Source organism: Pelobates fuscus, chromosome 3 (genome assembly GCF_036172605.1).
Source record: "Pelobates fuscus isolate aPelFus1 chromosome 3, aPelFus1.pri, whole genome shotgun sequence".
NCBI classification, from domain to species: Eukaryota; Metazoa; Chordata; class Amphibia; order Anura; family Pelobatidae; genus Pelobates; species Pelobates fuscus.
This window is the reverse complement of record NC_086319.1, coordinates 75,613,177-75,630,542: the sequence shown is the minus strand read 5'-3', so window position 1 is coordinate 75,630,542 and position 17,366 is coordinate 75,613,177. Positions and strand designations below refer to the sequence as shown.

The following is a 17,366-nucleotide window of genomic DNA, read 5'->3' as shown; positions in this document are numbered from 1 at the left end:
AGTCTTTAAACTTGGCTTATTCATTTGTTCAAGAAATCTTGGTTTATTAGAACTTTCTTTTAGTAAATGTTCTTTAAGATAACCCTTCTTTCAGCATGTTATCAATCTTTGTACACAAAGCTAAAACACACTTGTTACTTATACGTGAAACGATAGACATATATATTCTATCTACATATTAACCATTACTTGTCACAGACACTTTCCTGATATAGGGAAACTAATAGTAGGATAATTTTAGTAATTGTAACTTTTTTGTTCATAATATATGGGAATTAAGGAAGACAGCATGTCTTTAAGATAGGATGAGCATGACACAATACACGGGCGGAAAATAAATAAATAAATAAATAAAATAAATAAATAAACTCACGGAATGCAAACAATATACCTACAGCCATTAATCACTTTTCCTCTTCACAATCTAGCTTAACAACTTTGCATATTCCCTCTATCCACATTGCATAGTAATGCAACAAATCACACTTGCCTTTACATTTTTAACTCGTCCAAATAATTCTCTATTCCTGCATCAGATTCACTTTCCTAACCTTCGTAATAAACACTGAGCTACATCCCTGACTCCTTATCTTATACAACAGTCTTGGAGAAAATACTTTGTTCCATTGCTAAATCTTATCATTAGTTTCTGAATAATTTTACTGAACGCAGAACTGAAAAACCAGGAATGTCACCCCTCCCTCTCCCCCCTCGCGTCTCACAGAAGGCAAGGAGAGAGCCAGCATGAAGTTTTTTAACCATGTCAGCGCTGGAAAGACAGTTACGTTACAATTATTGCAAAAGCAAAGAGACACAAAAACACAACATTTAATAATACTCTTCAGTGAAACTCAATACAAAACCCCCACCCTCTACCAGGGTAATGGCTAACACAAAATACAAAAACAATTATTATAATATACATACATTCTTAACCCTTTGTGATCTAGTTCTTCCTCAACCCTACCTTCCTGCTGAATAGCATTGCTACTCTGTACCAGTAAGCTTGCTTTCTTCTCTGTCAGTAATCTACCACATGAAGGCACAGCAATTTTACACACTTTAGCAATCTCTATCTTCAACTAGATCACACGCGCTAGCCAGCCCTTATTGGGCTTTTCTAACCCTGTTCCATTCCCCTCCTATACAGGCGTCCCAGATATAGGGGGAAAAGGTTTTAAACAGTGTCTACAATGGTGGACTGACACTCGAGAGGGGTGGGTCCCCCCCAGTGCGTCTTCCCAAAACGTAGACTAGTCACTAATTGGAGGTGAGAAGTGTGTGACCAATCACTTCTCTCACAATAGAAATAGGAGAGGATAGAATAATAATATAGGAAGTATAGAAAAGGGAAAAGGCAAGGAAAAATCCTTAGAGACAGACACAGGAGTTTAAATAACTCCTAATTACACAAACAAAACAACAGTACAATTTTGAAATACAGTGCATGCATCACAGTTCAAATTAAATCAACAGTAATTCCTTTCCTTTACTCGTGTGCTTACTCCAAAGTCACCTCCCTCAACCCCGTAGTGTCTCCACTACCTGCGGCCGCGGAAAACAACTGACACCGGTCCGAATTCCGCCAGCCTCCCTCGACACAGCAGCCCACTAATAGTGTCTGCGCTACCCTCACCCTTGTAGTGCCCCTATAAAAACCCACTTTATAAGTCTCACTACTCCGTGGCGATGAAGACAGCAATGCCTGCCCGAATTCATCCACCACAAATAAAAATTGGAATGGCTCCAGCTCAGCGCTCAAAGCTGGAGGGTACCACCACTCTGCAAGCAGAGTAACGTGCACAGAGAAGCTAGCTAGGCTATCAAAGTGACACAAGAAGGATCCCCAGGAAACTATGAGTCTACACAATCTCCACAGATCCAACACACCTCTTTTTCCCTACAGCCCCAGCCACGAGGCTCCTAAAAGAGTTAAACAGGAAAAGATGACCCCCAGGAACACATCCACAGGTCAACCCCCCTTTTTCCCTACAACCACAGCACCGTGGTTCCTAAAAGGGGTAAAACAGGCAACAGAAGACCCAGGCAAATCCCCTCAGGTCCACCCCCCTTTATCCCAAAAGGGGTAAAATACAAACAGATAGACAGATATACTGAAGACCCAGGCAAGTCCCCTCAGGTCCACCCCCCTTTATCCCAAAAAGGGGAAAACAAGCAAGACAGAACCCCAGGCAAATCCCCTGCAGGTCCACCCCCCCTTTATCTCAAAATGGGGAAACAGGCAAACAATTCAAACACACCCAGGCAACAGATAGACTAAAATGCAGGTAAACAAGTGAGTAACAAGACACCGGGCAAGATATTACCTGTCTTTGATGTCCTCCCGGGAAGCAGTCACAGACACGTGGACGGGTCAATCAAAGGGGCCGGAACATACCGGTGGCTCTGCAGAAGTCTCTACCGTGTACTTGGAGGTGATCAGTCTCCCTTCCTACCCCCAGGATTCCCCCGTCCAACAGCATCTTCCTTAGGACGGCTCACCGGCCAGAGGCCATAGCCCGATGCCCCACGCTAGGCGCCAAATTGATGTAGATTAATTTAGAAATAAACAAATATGTTTAAATGTCTATCTGTTCCTGTCCAAATCTGAGATGATTAAATTGCGTATACGCAGAAGTAAGCTCACACTGACACATGGAGTTCAGGTTAAAAGCACTTCAGAAAATTTAATGCAATCTGGTTGGAAAACAGTTGTGCAGATCTTTTTAAAAGCAAAATGACATCATCATTGAATATCAGATAATAACAAATAAACATCATTAATTGGATTAAACGTTATGTGACTATATCAGTGTCCACCCATCAATATTATTAATTGGCTCAGGGATTTGAGTGACCAGCTAGGTGTCCTCCCACCGGGAGGTGGTATTGTTCTGGACAAGGGTGTGGACAGAAGGCTCAGGCGCCATCTTTCCCAGCATGAGGTTTACTCGGTGGAAAGGGGGGCTTGAGCGTCATTTTACACAGTCAGTGATATCGGGCCTCATGTCCAGGTGCAAGGTCTCTTATGAATAGAACATTTCATTACTACTGTGTTCTCGTGGCCTTCAAATTATACTATGTTGCAAGTTAGGGGAAAGTCAGTAAAGTCAGCAGTTCCTGAGTTAATCATGTCTTTATAGAGAATACAGTCTTTGTCTATTGTATTAGATGTGCTGGGAAATTCTGTCATGTAATGTAGTTTTAAAATGAACAAGTTAGGTTATGAGGACAAAATGGAGGATTGAAGAAGTCAGGTTAGGAGGACAAAATGGAGGATTCACAGTATGCAAATAAAATGGAGTTAGTACAATAATTCAATACAAGTTCAATAAAGATTTTTAATAATTCTACATCAACTTCAATGAGATTAAGCAGATGCAATACCTACAATGTCCCTTTAACCCCTTAACCCCTTAAAGGACCACTCTAGGCACCCAGACCACTTCAGCTTAATGAAGTGGTCTGGGTGCCAGGTCCAGCTAGGGTTAACTAATTTTTTTATAAACTGCTATGTTTATCAATTAGTTAAGCCTTCCCCTATTTCCTCTAGTGGCTGTCTCACTGACAGCCGCTAGAGGCGCTTGCGTGATTCTCACTGTGAAAATCACAGTGAGAGCACGCAAGCGTCCATAGGAAAGCATTATGAATGCTTTCCTATGTGACCGGCTGAATGCGCGCGCAGCTCTTGCCGCGCGTGCGCATTCAGCCGACGGGGAGGAACGGAGGCGGAGAGGAGGAGGAGAGCTCCCCGCCCAGCGCTGGAAAAAGGTAAGTTTTAACCCTTTTCCCCTTTCCAGAGCCGGGCGGGAGGGGGTCCCTGAGGGTGGGGGCACCCTCAGGGCACTCTAGTGCCAGGAAAACGAGTATGCTTTCCTGGCACTAGAGTGGTCCTTTAAGGACCAAACTTCTGGAATAAAAGGGAATAATGACATGTCACACATGTCATGTGTCCTTAAGGGGTTAAAACACATAGAGCAAGGTCCCTGTGAGTAGCTAAAAAAAATGTTTTTTAATATGTCAAATTCATATGTGCCTTTCCTAGTAGTAGAAGCCTAACATGCAGCACAGTTCAGCACCCATGTGCATTGTGATATAAAACATGGCCATGGATGCACTCAGGATTGTAAGACGTTGTGACGGGTTGCCTGGCACCTTGACCGGGTACCTCCTATTGCTCACCGAGGGCTCCAAGCACTCCACCAGACACCATAAGCACTGTAGACTCCACGAACCGCCGCAGCTTGGTTGGGGTCTAGCCATCCTTCACCCACCCTCAACCCAAGACCAGGATTCAGCTCCCAGTGGGCAGACCTCTCCTAGACCAGAAAGCGTAGCAGGAACAGCTCTTAGAAGAGCTAGTGATTATACTCAGGGGAGTATAGTGATTATAGCAAACCCCAAAGTGTAGTTCTCCAATCCACCAAACATGAGCCAAGACTTCATGAAGGGGTAAAGCATCTCATTTAATGGGAGCCACAGCTTGCCTTTTATGCAAGTCCATATGCAAGGGAACACCCAAGTGGACCTTGTGGGGGACAGGATGAGAATTGTTACAAACCAATCAGAACAGTAATTAAATGTGCGACACTCCCACAGCAAACATACAATCCCTCCCCTCTGCCTGTGAGATAATTGGATCAGATACTGTATTAACCCAATTATCTCCAGGCAGAAAAGACACGTAGTTTACAAAACCCCAAAAGTACCCCAAAACACAACATATCCCCATAAATAGCCCCACAAAATCCCCTGATAGCCCTGATCTGGGTGAACAACATATCCAAAAATCACCCAGATCAGAGCTTATTTTTGACCCACCATGCACATGCTCCCATGACCCAAAACAGTTCCAGAGAATTAGGGATAACGGTCGGTCTCTCTGTCTGGAGTACAAAAGTACATACTTCACATGAACAGAGCCTTTTAAAGTACATGGGCAAGGTATATTGCTGGGCCCATAGTCCTGAGGCAATAGGCTGGCCAGCAGGCCCCTCCAAGAACCCTTGATGAGGTTCAGTTTGTCACAGGGCCATAATCACAGGGTAGGAGGCTGGCAAACAGGCCCCTCCAAAAGCCAGTGACGAGGTTACTTTCGTCACAGACGTCTTCTGTGTGCGTGAAACATGTTCAGAGACATGCAAGCAGCTGCACGTTATTGAAGTTGTATGGGATATCTAGCACAGTTTCCAAGAAGAGGACGTTGGCGCGGTAGTTAGGCAGTACAGACATAGCTTCCTTGTTCATGCCTTGTCTTTTGTACAGTACCACTTTGCATGGATCATCGTCACCTCTTGCCTTTTATGTGTACCACCACATTGCGTCCGATTATATCCTCCTACCTTGTCAAAATGTATTCACACTTTTTGTTTTCCTTCCCAGCAATCTCTCCACTTGTGTAGCGGGTGTGAAGTGGTGAGCTCCCTATGCTCTCCGCTAGCGCTATATTTATCGTTCTTAAGGATGCCACTGGTGCCCTTGCAGATGCCGGCCGCTGCACGCCAGAGCCTTTTAAAAGCTCTGCCTGAAATGTCATTGTTGATGGTGTGAATGTGCATGTGACGTCACGCCAGCGACATGTGCGCATGTTCTGGTTGCACGTAGGGCAGGGTGATTAATGGCTGCCGTCTTAAAGGTATATAACCACTTTTTTGGTTTGGTACTGTGCCCTGTCCTGATTTCCATTTTTTGATTATCAGAGAGCGTGTTCATCTTGTTTGTATTATTGGATTTTCTGACCTTGGCTTGTTTATGACTATTCTTCTTTCTGTATCCCTTGACCTTTGACTTGTCTAATCGCACATTGTCTCATTCTGTGTCCCTGACCTCGGCTTATCTATTATTATTCTAGATAACATTAAAGGACCACTCTAGAGCCAGGAAAACATACTCGTTTTCCTGGCACTAGAGTGCCCTGAGGGTGCCCCCACCCTCAGGGACCCACTCCCGCCGGGCTCTGGGGGGGGGAAGGGGTTAAACTTACCTCTTTCTCCAGCGCCGGGCGGGGAGCTTTCCTCCTCCTCCTCTTCTTCCTCGCGACGTCATCGGCTGAATGCGCATGCGCGGCAGGAGCCGCGCTCGCATTCAGCCGGTCACATAGGAAAGCATTCATAATGCTTTCCTATGGACGCTTGCGTGCTCTCACTGTGATTTTCACAGTGAGAAGCACGCACGCGCCTCTAGTGGCTGTCAATGAGACAGCCACTAGAGGCTCTGGAGGCTGGCTTAACCCTCAGTATAAACATAGCAGTTTCTAGTTTATAAAAAAAAGGGTAAAAGCTAGCTGGACCTGGCACCCAGACCACTTCATTAAGCTGAAGTGGTCTGGGTGCCTAGATTGGTCCTTTAAGTCCGTCCATTCTAAGGCTCGGTAATACGCTTTGTTATTTATTTTGGTTTCGTTTAAATGTTTAAACTTAACCCCTTAAGACCGGAGGGCGTACTATTACGTCCTTTTAAAAGCGGCTCTAAACGCCGCAGGACGTAATAGTACGCGCTCCGGTTTTTAGTAACTTACCCGGTCTCCGGCGATCCCACGCCGGCGATCGCGGTTGGGGGGACTCCCAGGGAGCCCCCCGCGGCACGTCCGCCCTCCAGGAGCCCTCCCGGAGCCCTCCCGGCCATGTGAGAGTGAGGTCCTTGCGAGGACCTCACAATCACATGGCCGGGATAGCTGGCTGCTGCAATGCCAGCAGGGGGACTAACTGAAATGACAGTCCCCCTGCTGGCTGAAATCAAATAAAAAAAAAAGTTAAAACAGTGTAAAAAAAAAAAAAATTATATACTTAGATCATATATATATATTATATATATATATGATCTAAGTATATATATATACACATATACACACACACACATACACTGTCTAGGTGTATTTTAATATTAATATATATATAATTATATATATATATATATTAATATCAAATTACACGTAGACTGATACTGATTAAATATATATATAATTATTGTTATATATATATTTATAAATAATATTAAAAAAATAAATATGTAAATACGTAAAAAATAAAAATAAAAAAAATTATTAAAAATAAAATATTAAAAAATATATAGATGTGTTTTATTTCGTTCTAACTGTATTGTGATATTAATATATATATATATTGGGGGCGGGGCCTAACCGCTGAAGCGAGAAGACGCTGACCTGTGCAGCTCCTGCTTCACACCGAGATTTAATCGGTTTTCACCCATTCAAAAGCGACTCAATCGGCTCAAAAAGGCCACCAGGCAGCAGGTGACAAGGAGAGGCACAGGATGGTACCACAAAAGCGACTTTTACAGGGCAACTTACCTGCTCCTCCGGCGTGGCCTACTCGCATGATCGGCGCGAGGGAGGCGGCCGCTCCCCCGCTGTCATCCACGGCGGACAGACCGAAACAAGGCCCACGTTCCCCCCCCTTTGGACCGGTGGGGGTCATCCCGGTCCGGGCGCAACCTGGCGAAATCGCTATGGCAATCCCGGGACCTGAACCAAGCAGCAGTACCGCACGCAAAATGGCGGCGACAGTGTGCTTAACCAGCACTCGAAGCGAACAGACAAAGGCAGAGAACCGGCTGAACAAAGCCTTCCAAACCTTATGGGACAAGCTGGAAGCTCTTCTGTTCCCAACAACCCCAGAGAAAGGGCCTGACACCAGGCTGCACACTCACACAAGCTTACCCAAACGGAAGAGTACGCAGAAAACTTTACCACTGGGCCGCACTGACAAATGGCGGGAACTCACCAAGAAGCAAGGAACTAAAGATACGCCTGGCGGCAAAAGGAGCAAGAAGGCAGACCCCTGGAACCCGACAGTACCAATGCCGAGGCGCACTAGCCCACTCACCCATCACCCTGGAATTCCCAAGCGCCGGCTGAAGGTACGAGTGGCAGTAACGAGATCCCCCTATAGCCAACCACAAGGGAAAGAGATACTGCGACCGAGCAGACGGCAACAGAGGGAGCGCCCCACGCGCCATGCACCAAGCACCGCTCTGATTCAGCCTGTGCCTGCCAGACAGCAACAGCCTCGGCGAGACCACTCTGGGTCTCAAACTCTCATGGAGGTATCAGGGGGAAACACGTGGGAACGGAGAGGCCCATCCTGCCAAGCCCTTACAAGCTGGGAAAGCCAGCAGCACCCCCCTGGGGCACGGGACTATGCTTCTTGCATCCGGGACGGCATAGGTTAAGCGGGGCCTGAGGAACAGCCATACCCTACCCTTTTCGGGAGATCTGGGGAACGGCATACCAGCTACACATAAGAGACGCTATCCTGCCGCTTCTATTCCGATATATACCGCTTTTTCTTTTGTTCTGTTTCTTCTTTTTTTTTTTTATTTTATGAAGCAGCTATGTGTTTAATTTTACTCATGTTACCAAAAGGGGTGCTAGCGCATACTCAACGCCCCTCACCTAACGTTACCCAGCCTCTACACACTCGCACTGAGGGGTAGGATACCACACATATATATCACGTATACTTAGGCAGTATCCCCTACTTATACCTGTCTGCCCGCTGCGGACCAAAACCGCTTATTACTACTAAGCACTTGTCTCCGCCCTCCCTGACTACTTAACTCGTTGACTCTAACCTGTTAACGCAACTGTTACTAACTTAGTTTTATTTTTATTTTTTAAAGCGCTAGGTACGCATACACCCACTGTTACCTCTGCTAATTACATATCTAGTTAAATTAATCACTGGGCTCTTGAGGCCTATATGTCACGCTACAACCGAGATACACACGCATCACCTGAACAGCAACTAGTGCTGTTCTATGCATGTTTAACCTAGCAAGTTATACTACAAACACGGTGTCTAAGCGTATGATGTTTTATAATAACTATAAAAATGTGCCTATATAACGTATGCCATGACTTGTACTACCTATGTTTACTGATTTTACTGGATGTCGCTGTCGTGGCGCATACCAGCCGCCTGTTTATTCTGTGCACACCCAAAATAAAGAATTAAAAAAAAAAATATATATATATATATATATATATATTTATATCAAAATACACTTATAACGAAATAATATATATATCTATATACATAAATATATACGTATATATCACTATATATATACCTATATATAAATACAAATATTAAAAAAAAAATATATATATATATACGTATATATACACATATGTATATATATATACATATATTAATTCTACACGTATATTTATGTAATCATTTTACATAATTAGGTATCCTAATTAATTACAATTAGCGGGACCTGCCTGACAACCCATGCCGAAAGTAAAGGGAATTTAATTTGCTAGCACTATATTTAACCCTATAACTTTCCAAGACACCATAAAACCTGTACATGGGGGGTACTGTTTTATTCGGGAGACTTCGCTAAACACAAATATTAGTGTTTCAAAACAGTAAAATGTATTACAACAATGATATCGCCAGTAAAAGTGACGTTTTTTGCATTTTTCACGCAAAAACAGCACTTACACGGACGATATTATTGCTGCAATACTTTTTACTGTTTTGAAACACAAATATTTGTGTTCAGCGAAGTCTCCCGAGTACAACAGTACCCCTCATGTACAGGTTTTATGGTGTTTTCAAAAATTACAGCGTCAAATATAAGGCTTGTGTTTCATTTTTTTCACTTTAAAATTCGCCAGATTGCTTATGTTGCCTTTATGACCCTATGGTAGCCCAAGAATGAAAATTACCCCTATGATGGCATACTATTTGCAATAGTAGACAACCCAAGGTATTGCAAATGGGGTATGTCCAGTCTTTTTTAGTAGCCACTTAGTCACAAACACTGGCCAAAATTGGCGTTTTTTGCATTTTTCACACACAAACAAATACTAACGCTAACTTTGGCCAGTGTTTGTGACCAAATGGCTACTAAAAAAGACTGGACATACCCCATTTGCAATACCTTGGGTCGTCTACTATTGCAAATGGTATGCCATTATGGGTGTAAATTTATTTCCTGGGCTACTATACAGTCTCAAAGGCAACGTAACCAATCTGGCGAATTTTAATTTCAAATGTAACACGCTATATTTGACCCTGTAACTTCCCAAAACACCATAAAACCTGTACATAGGGGGTACTGTTTTACACGTGAGACTTTGCTGAATACAAATATGTGTATTTTATTGCAGTAAAAGCAAACAGTATTATGACATTGACAGTTAAAATGTCATGTAGAACTAAAAAAATAAAAAAAATCTTATTTTCTCCCATTTTTTTCATATTAAATTATGTTTCATAGCTAAATATTTGATATTAAATGAAAGCCCTGTTTCCCCTGAATAAAATGATATATAATAAGGGGGGGTGCATTTAATATGAAAGAGGTGAATTACGGTTGGACAGACATATAGTGCAAATGCCAGGTTTTGTTTACATTTTGTTTCGTTCACAACTTGTACATTTGGCTGCGGTGTTAAGGGGTTAAGTACTGCATGTCGGGTCTCAGTACATCCTGACAGCTTCTCAACCTACTTTGAATCCATGCTGGTTTTTAGGAGGATCACGATGATCCCCAGTATTGAAATAGCTAACAATACACATATATTGGTTCAGTTGGCTGTTAACCCCTTAACGCCGTTACGGCGTTCTATGCCGTCGCGGCTTTAAAGGGCTTTAAAGCCGTTGCGGCGGCATAGAACGCCGTAACGGCTTGCAGCCCCAGGAGGAGAGGTGTACTCACCTCCGCCGCGATCCTCTTCTGGGGGGCTGCCTGACAGCCCAGGCAGCCCCCCTCCGGCAAATGAGGCCCCCGGGGGCCATGTGATCGCTCTCAAAGAGCGACCACATGGCCCCCTATAGCTGGCTATGGATCTGCCAGCAGGGGGACTGTCTAAAATATTAGACAGTCCCCCTGCTGGTAGGTAGGGTAAAAAAAAAAAATTAAAATGTTATAAAATAAATTAAATGCCTTTTTATATATATATATGTATATATATTATATATATAATATATATATATACATATTATATATATGTAACGTCATACGTAATGTATTTTAATATAAATATTAGTATATATATTAGTATTAAAATACACTTAGAATGACGTTACATATATATAATATGTATATATATTATATATATAATAGATCTACATATATATATTATATATATATATATACGTATAATTACAATAATAAATAAATAAAATAATTAAATAAATAAATAAAATATTGAAACAAAATTTAAAATAAATTATATATTCATATGTAATTTCATTCTAACTATATTTTGTTATTAATATATATATATATTGGAAACAGAATACACTTAGAATGACATTCTATATATATCTATCTATATATAAAATACAAATAACCGCAAATATATATATATAGAGATAAATACATATAATTACATAAAAGATTACATTAGTATACACGTAGAATTTATATACCTATAAATGCATATATATATTAAAATTCTACGTGTATATTTAAGTAATTTTTTTAACATAATTATGTCATTTGATTAATTAAAATTTGATTGACATGCCTGACAACACAGGGAGAAAGTGCAGAGAATTTAATTCGCAAGCACTATATTTGACCCTGTAACTCTCCAAGACACCATAAAACCTGTATATAGGGGGTACTGTTTTACTCGGGAGACTTCGCTGAACTCAAATATTAGTGTTTAAAACTGGTAAATTGTATTACAACGATGATATTTTAAGTAAAAGTGACATTTTTTTAATTTTTTACAAACAAACGACACTTTTATGGACTATATTATTGTTGTAATATGTTTTACTGCTTTAAAACACTAATATTTGTGTTTAGTGAAATCTCCCGAGAATAACAGTACCCCCCATGTACAGGTTTTATGGTGTTTTAGAAAGTTAGAGAGTCACATATAAGGCTTGCATTTCATTTTTTTGACATTGAAATTTGCCAGATTAGTTATGTTGCCTTTGAGACCGTATGGTAGCCCTGGAATAAGAATTACCCCCATGATGGCATACCATTTGCAAAAGTAGACAACCCAAGGTATTGCAAATGGGGTATGTCCAGTCATTTTTAGTAGCCACTTAGTCACAAACACTGGCCAAATATTAGTTTTTTGCTTTTTTCACACAAAAACAAATATGAACGCTAACTTTGGACAGTGTTTGTGACTAAGTGGCTACTAAAAAAAACTAAACATACCCCACGTTCAATACCTTGGGTTGTCTACTTTTTCAAATGGTATGTGCCATTATGGGGGTAATTCTCATTCCTGGGCTACCACACCGTCTCAAAGGTAACATTACTAATCTGGCAAATTTCAATTTGAAAATGGAACGTTCTATATTTGACCCTGTAACTTTCCAAAACACCATAAAACCTGTTAATGGGGGGTACTGTTGTACTAGTGAGACATCGCTGATTACAAATATGTGCATTTTGTTGCAGTAAAACCTAACAGTATTATGACATTTACAGCTAAAATGTGAGGCGGAACTAAAAATTAAAAAAAAAAAAAAATTCTCACAGTTTTTTTTTATTTTATTCATAATAAATTGTTTCATATACAAATATTTTATATGAAATGAAAGCCCTGTTTCTCCTGAACAAAATGATATATAATAAGTGTGGGTGCATTTAATATGAAAGAGGTGAATTACGGGTGAACAGACATTTAGCGCAAATTCCAGTTTTTGTTTACGTTTTGTTTTGATCAGAACGTGTACTATTGACTCCGTCCTGAAGGGGTTAATGTCTGGTTAATAACGAATCCCATCATTTATCTGAGTATGCTTATTATGTTGCTTCCAATTACGGATAAGAATTTCCCGACAGTGAAATCAATACAGCATCTTAACACAGACTCGCGGTAGCAAAGTACTGGTTATATTGCACTTAATTAATATGGGCTACAGGCTTATATTTGGTTAATTACTGAGATTACTGTTTATGATGTCTGGAGGAGTTTTTCTTGAGACTTTTTCTGTCCAGCCGCTGGGCCAAGTTATTTAAATTGTCATAACCCACGTATCTTCTGTGTGTCTTCTGCTCACTTCCAAGCTTTTGGCTGAAACTGGTACGGTTTGTTATTGCATTGTGTGTGTGAGTTGTTGATGTGAAATATAGTGATATCTGGAAGCCAGGTGATCTGGGGCGACATGATATCTACCCATTCAGATGCAGGATGTCAACGAGAGCATACAAATTCCTGTACCACCATCCAAAAACAGAGGGAGGGAGAAGAAAAGAAGCACTCCAAAGCACACGGCAAGAGAGTGCAAATAGTAAGACATAATACTCAATAAAAATACATAACGCATAAAAACCATGAAATCACAACCTCAAATGTGCAAAAACAGGAGAGCTGTGTAATGCATTGTGTGCCTAGCGTCGCACTTACTTCCACACCTGGTCAGGAATGGCTGTAAAGCCCAGTCTATAAGTGGTACGTCATGGCAAATACTAAAGCAGAATTCTCCATCCTGGCATCTAGATAAGATTGTCAGGCTCATCATGGCATTGCTAGATGTCTCAATGTTAAGCACAGATGTTCGCCCAGGGGCTTTCTTATGGAGAAACATTCAATGGGCAGAGAAAGCCTTTTAATTACAACGCCAAGTGGAGGGGAAACTACTGCAAGGGGAACACTGCAAGAAATCATAGCACCAATGACTTAAAGGTAGAATGTCAGCTAAATGATGAGGGTTAAAATAAAATGATTTTGCTATTTAGGATCGCAAAGGAAACCAATAAATCTATAGACTAGAAAATAAATCCCAGAAAAAAACAAAACCCTGCTGTGTTCTGGGCTGTTTATTGGCCACGTAAAGGAAATATATATTTATTTGTGCTTACCTAGACTTCTTTTCTTGTCATATGCCATTCTCTAACTCCCTGGGATGATGTTATTAAAGAGCCAGACACAGAAATTTCACGGCATGTGTTGATACTACTTTTAAACATCTGAAAGAGGGTTCAAATAATGAGCACTGCTATTAGCCATGATTTAAAGTATTACAGTCTCTGTGTATCGTGTCTGAAACCATTTAAGGCGTTATTCGTTAAACAGTGAATGATGGTGAGAAGATCAGACTGGAAGATCTAATATAAAATAGCCAAGCTGTGAATATAGAATTGGAGATTTATTTATTTTACAAATCAATTTATTTTACAAATCAGCTGGGTTTTTTTTTGTTTAGTTTTCTTTCACTATAATCCTTTGTTTAGTGAATAAATAAACCTCGCTTTTATGACTTGTGTTGTGGGCTAAGCAAATGATAAGTGACTACAGCACCAAAAATAAGAAAATATATTTCCATCCCATCAATAATAATGTCTGCAACATCTGATTACTGCAAAAAGTTGCACTAAATCCTAATAATGGATTTATGGAAGCAACCAGCATTGCTCCATTAACTAATTTGTCCATCTAATTTCTCAGCAGTGTTCAGTCAGACCTTGTTCCATCTTAGGATCGTTATTTTACCCAATATTCCTTCTAGACGGCCATTAGCATTGACTCCATGTAGGGATGGAAGCTTGTCACACATCAAAACATGGTTGATTACCAAAATATAATGCTGTAGAAAGAAGGCTAAACAAATTGCAAATTCAAATTATATATTTTTTTACTTAAAATTTTCTTTAACTCTACCCTGCCTTCAACATCTGTTGTTAAAAGCAAGTGGCGAATTGTTTTCGTACAAATGTTGAATAATTGCAAGAAGCCCCATTGCTACGTCAAGACCATGCACAAATCTTTCATAGATCCTTCTGTTGCCCTGTGACTTGACTCGGATGGATAATGATGGCAAAGTTATCATTATTTTAGCAACTGCTGTTTCTCGCAGAGAAAGGCCAGAGATTCCTATTAAAGTAAAAACTAATTGCTGTGTATCCAGCTGTGATGAAACAATCTTACTGTGGTCTTCATCATCCATTGACCAGTCGAGAATAATTTAATTTGTAGCTCAATTTTGATGACAGTTGACGAGATCCAAACTAAACCTGCCTTGTCATAAAATAATCTAGGTATGCCTTGCCTAAAATGTCAGTCAGTATCATCCCCATTGCATGTTGTAAATATTCCCTACCTTTAAATCCTAGCTCAGTAGTTCTTTAGAATGGATCTGCTGAGAGTTCAATTAGTTAATGAATAACACTATATACAAAATATCCTGAGCTGATTAGTGTGTGCTTTATAAGCACTTCTATTTCTTACAAGAATGCCCAATCATTATTCTCCATTACCATTTTCTTTTCTGAGTGAGTGTTCGAGTAATATTTGATCAAGTGTTTTGCTTAGATTTATTTTGCAGTTAAAGGAACACTGTAGAAATACAAATGTGTATTCCTGACCCTAATGTATTAAAAACACTATTTAGGTCCCTGACCCCTTTGCCCCTCTTAAATACAGTAGAAAATCACCTTTATTTCAGAGCTGCACAGATTTTCCTGTGCTGGCCCCGCCCCCAATCTGCCATCTTGGTTGACATTATCAGAATTGATGATCTCAGGCAATGCTCTCCAATAGGAAAGCATTGGATTGGCTGAGATCATCAATTCTGATTATGTCGGCCAAGGACAGAGAAAAACGCTGCGCCAATCATCAGCATCTCCTCACAGAGATGCATGTTGTGCAGCTCTGACCCAGGAAGCACCTCTAGTGGCTGTCTGAGTGACTGCCACTGGAAGTGTCCCTAGGCAGCAATGTAAGCACTGCCTTTTCTCTGAAAAGGCAGTGTTTGCATGAGAATGCCTGCAGGGAATGATTATACGCACCAAAAGAAGTACATTAAGCCGTAGTTGTTCTGGTGACTATAGTGTTCCTTTCACTTCTAGTTCAGTATTGTTGGTGTGTCTCAGTGGATAACAGAGTTCCACAGCAATAATAAGTAATGTGTCTTACACTACAATAAATTGTATTTTTGTAAATAAGATACACTGTTATTGTTCTAAATTACATTTTAGGTGTATAAATTATGAGTAAATCACCTGAAACATCTCATAACAGCCCCGCCCTTGGCCACACCCCTAAAGTTAAAGTGTCCTTTTGTTTGTAGGTATGCATTGTGCCATTTGAGTGATGAATACTTGCCTTACCAAGCTCTCATGTGATGTCAAAGTGATTTCTGAAAATCCCAAACCCCTAAAATAATGATTCCAATACATAAATCCTGCATATAGTTATTTAATGATAGTGTAAGAAGCTTAGGTAAGTTCCCTTTTAATATCAACATGCAGCTGCATATAGTTACTACTATTCCTTATCAATTCACTAAACATTGTTCTGTGTAAAATGTTCCATTATACGGTAGATTATATAATGATCCACTTGACCTTGCGTCCGCTAAGTAGATATTGAAACCTTGTTACATTATTGTTAATTCCCAAAGAAAGTGAGAAAAACTCCCAATACCTCATTTATGAAAATACTTGCCTCCCAGACGCAAAACAAAATCTAAACCTGTTTGCTGGGCTAATGGTCTGTCTGCACCTTTTTACTATATCCGCTGGTCGGTACCCAGTGTCTGCTTCCCATGTAAAACACACAGGGACTCTGCAGTAAATGCATCTCACAGCCTGCTGTCAGAACAGAAGGCTTCTTGACCTACAGTGTCCCTCCAGACATGTGGGACACCGGTGTCTTTTGACGACTACACTGTTACATGTGATATTGATAAAGCACCTAGTGGAGTGAAGAAAATTGTTTTCTTTTGTAACACAGCCACCGAAAAGCCAATCCTTGCTTTGATGCTTTGCAGTCACAATTTTTTTTTTGGTCCAGCGTCATGCTGGGATTACTTTGTCTTGATTGGATGTTTCTGGGGACTGACTGCGAATACTGATGCTATCTCACAGAGTAGCAATAACACATGGAAGTAGCTCCTTCAATATCCTTTCTTCACATGTAAACCCAAGCCTTAGAAAAGAAAAATGATACATTAGTTGATTCCTGCTTAATCTGTATGGAACACAGAATCCAGGCATTCTAACTGGAATTTGCGTGAGTCTCTGGATTCCCTTGGGTTAAATTTTGTAGGTGGGTTATTACTTAGTAAAAAAAAAAAAATCTGCCTGTGCAGGAACAGTCACCCCGCATCCTCTCAACCTGCTTATGGATGCACCTTGAAAACCTGCAAGAGAAGAGCTTTCTCCTATCTTACTGTGTGCGGATTCTCTGCTTATATGGTGAGTGTAGGAATCTATTACATCCAGCACCGTCCTTTGCTGCAGTGCAATATTTGTTGTATTTTCTCTCTCTCTGTGTATTTGACCTTCATTCATTAACTGTCTAATGTGTACCATATGATACTGCGTGCTTGTGAAATCCAACACAATATCCATTGTCAGGGAAACGTAAAGCGGATTTTGCTGCCTTAGAATAAAAGTGAATACTCAAAGGG

General features: G+C 40.7%; 1 protein-coding gene across 3 annotated transcripts in view; it reads left to right on the top strand.

The window, feature by feature from the left end:
- Positions 1 to 17,366, top strand: part of ANO4 (anoctamin 4) — a 250,595-nt gene that overhangs the window by 53,245 nt on the left and 179,984 nt on the right. The window contains exon 1 of one of the 3 annotated variants that reach the window (XM_063447228.1): positions 16,823 to 17,151. The exons of the other annotated variants lie outside the window; for them this stretch is intronic. Within the exon in view, the coding sequence (XP_063303298.1) occupies positions 17,082 to 17,151 (70 nt within the window). The 5' untranslated portion in view covers positions 16,823 to 17,081. Of the gene's footprint in view, positions 1 to 16,822; positions 17,152 to 17,366 lie in introns of those variants that run through there. 3 annotated transcript variants of the gene reach the window in all.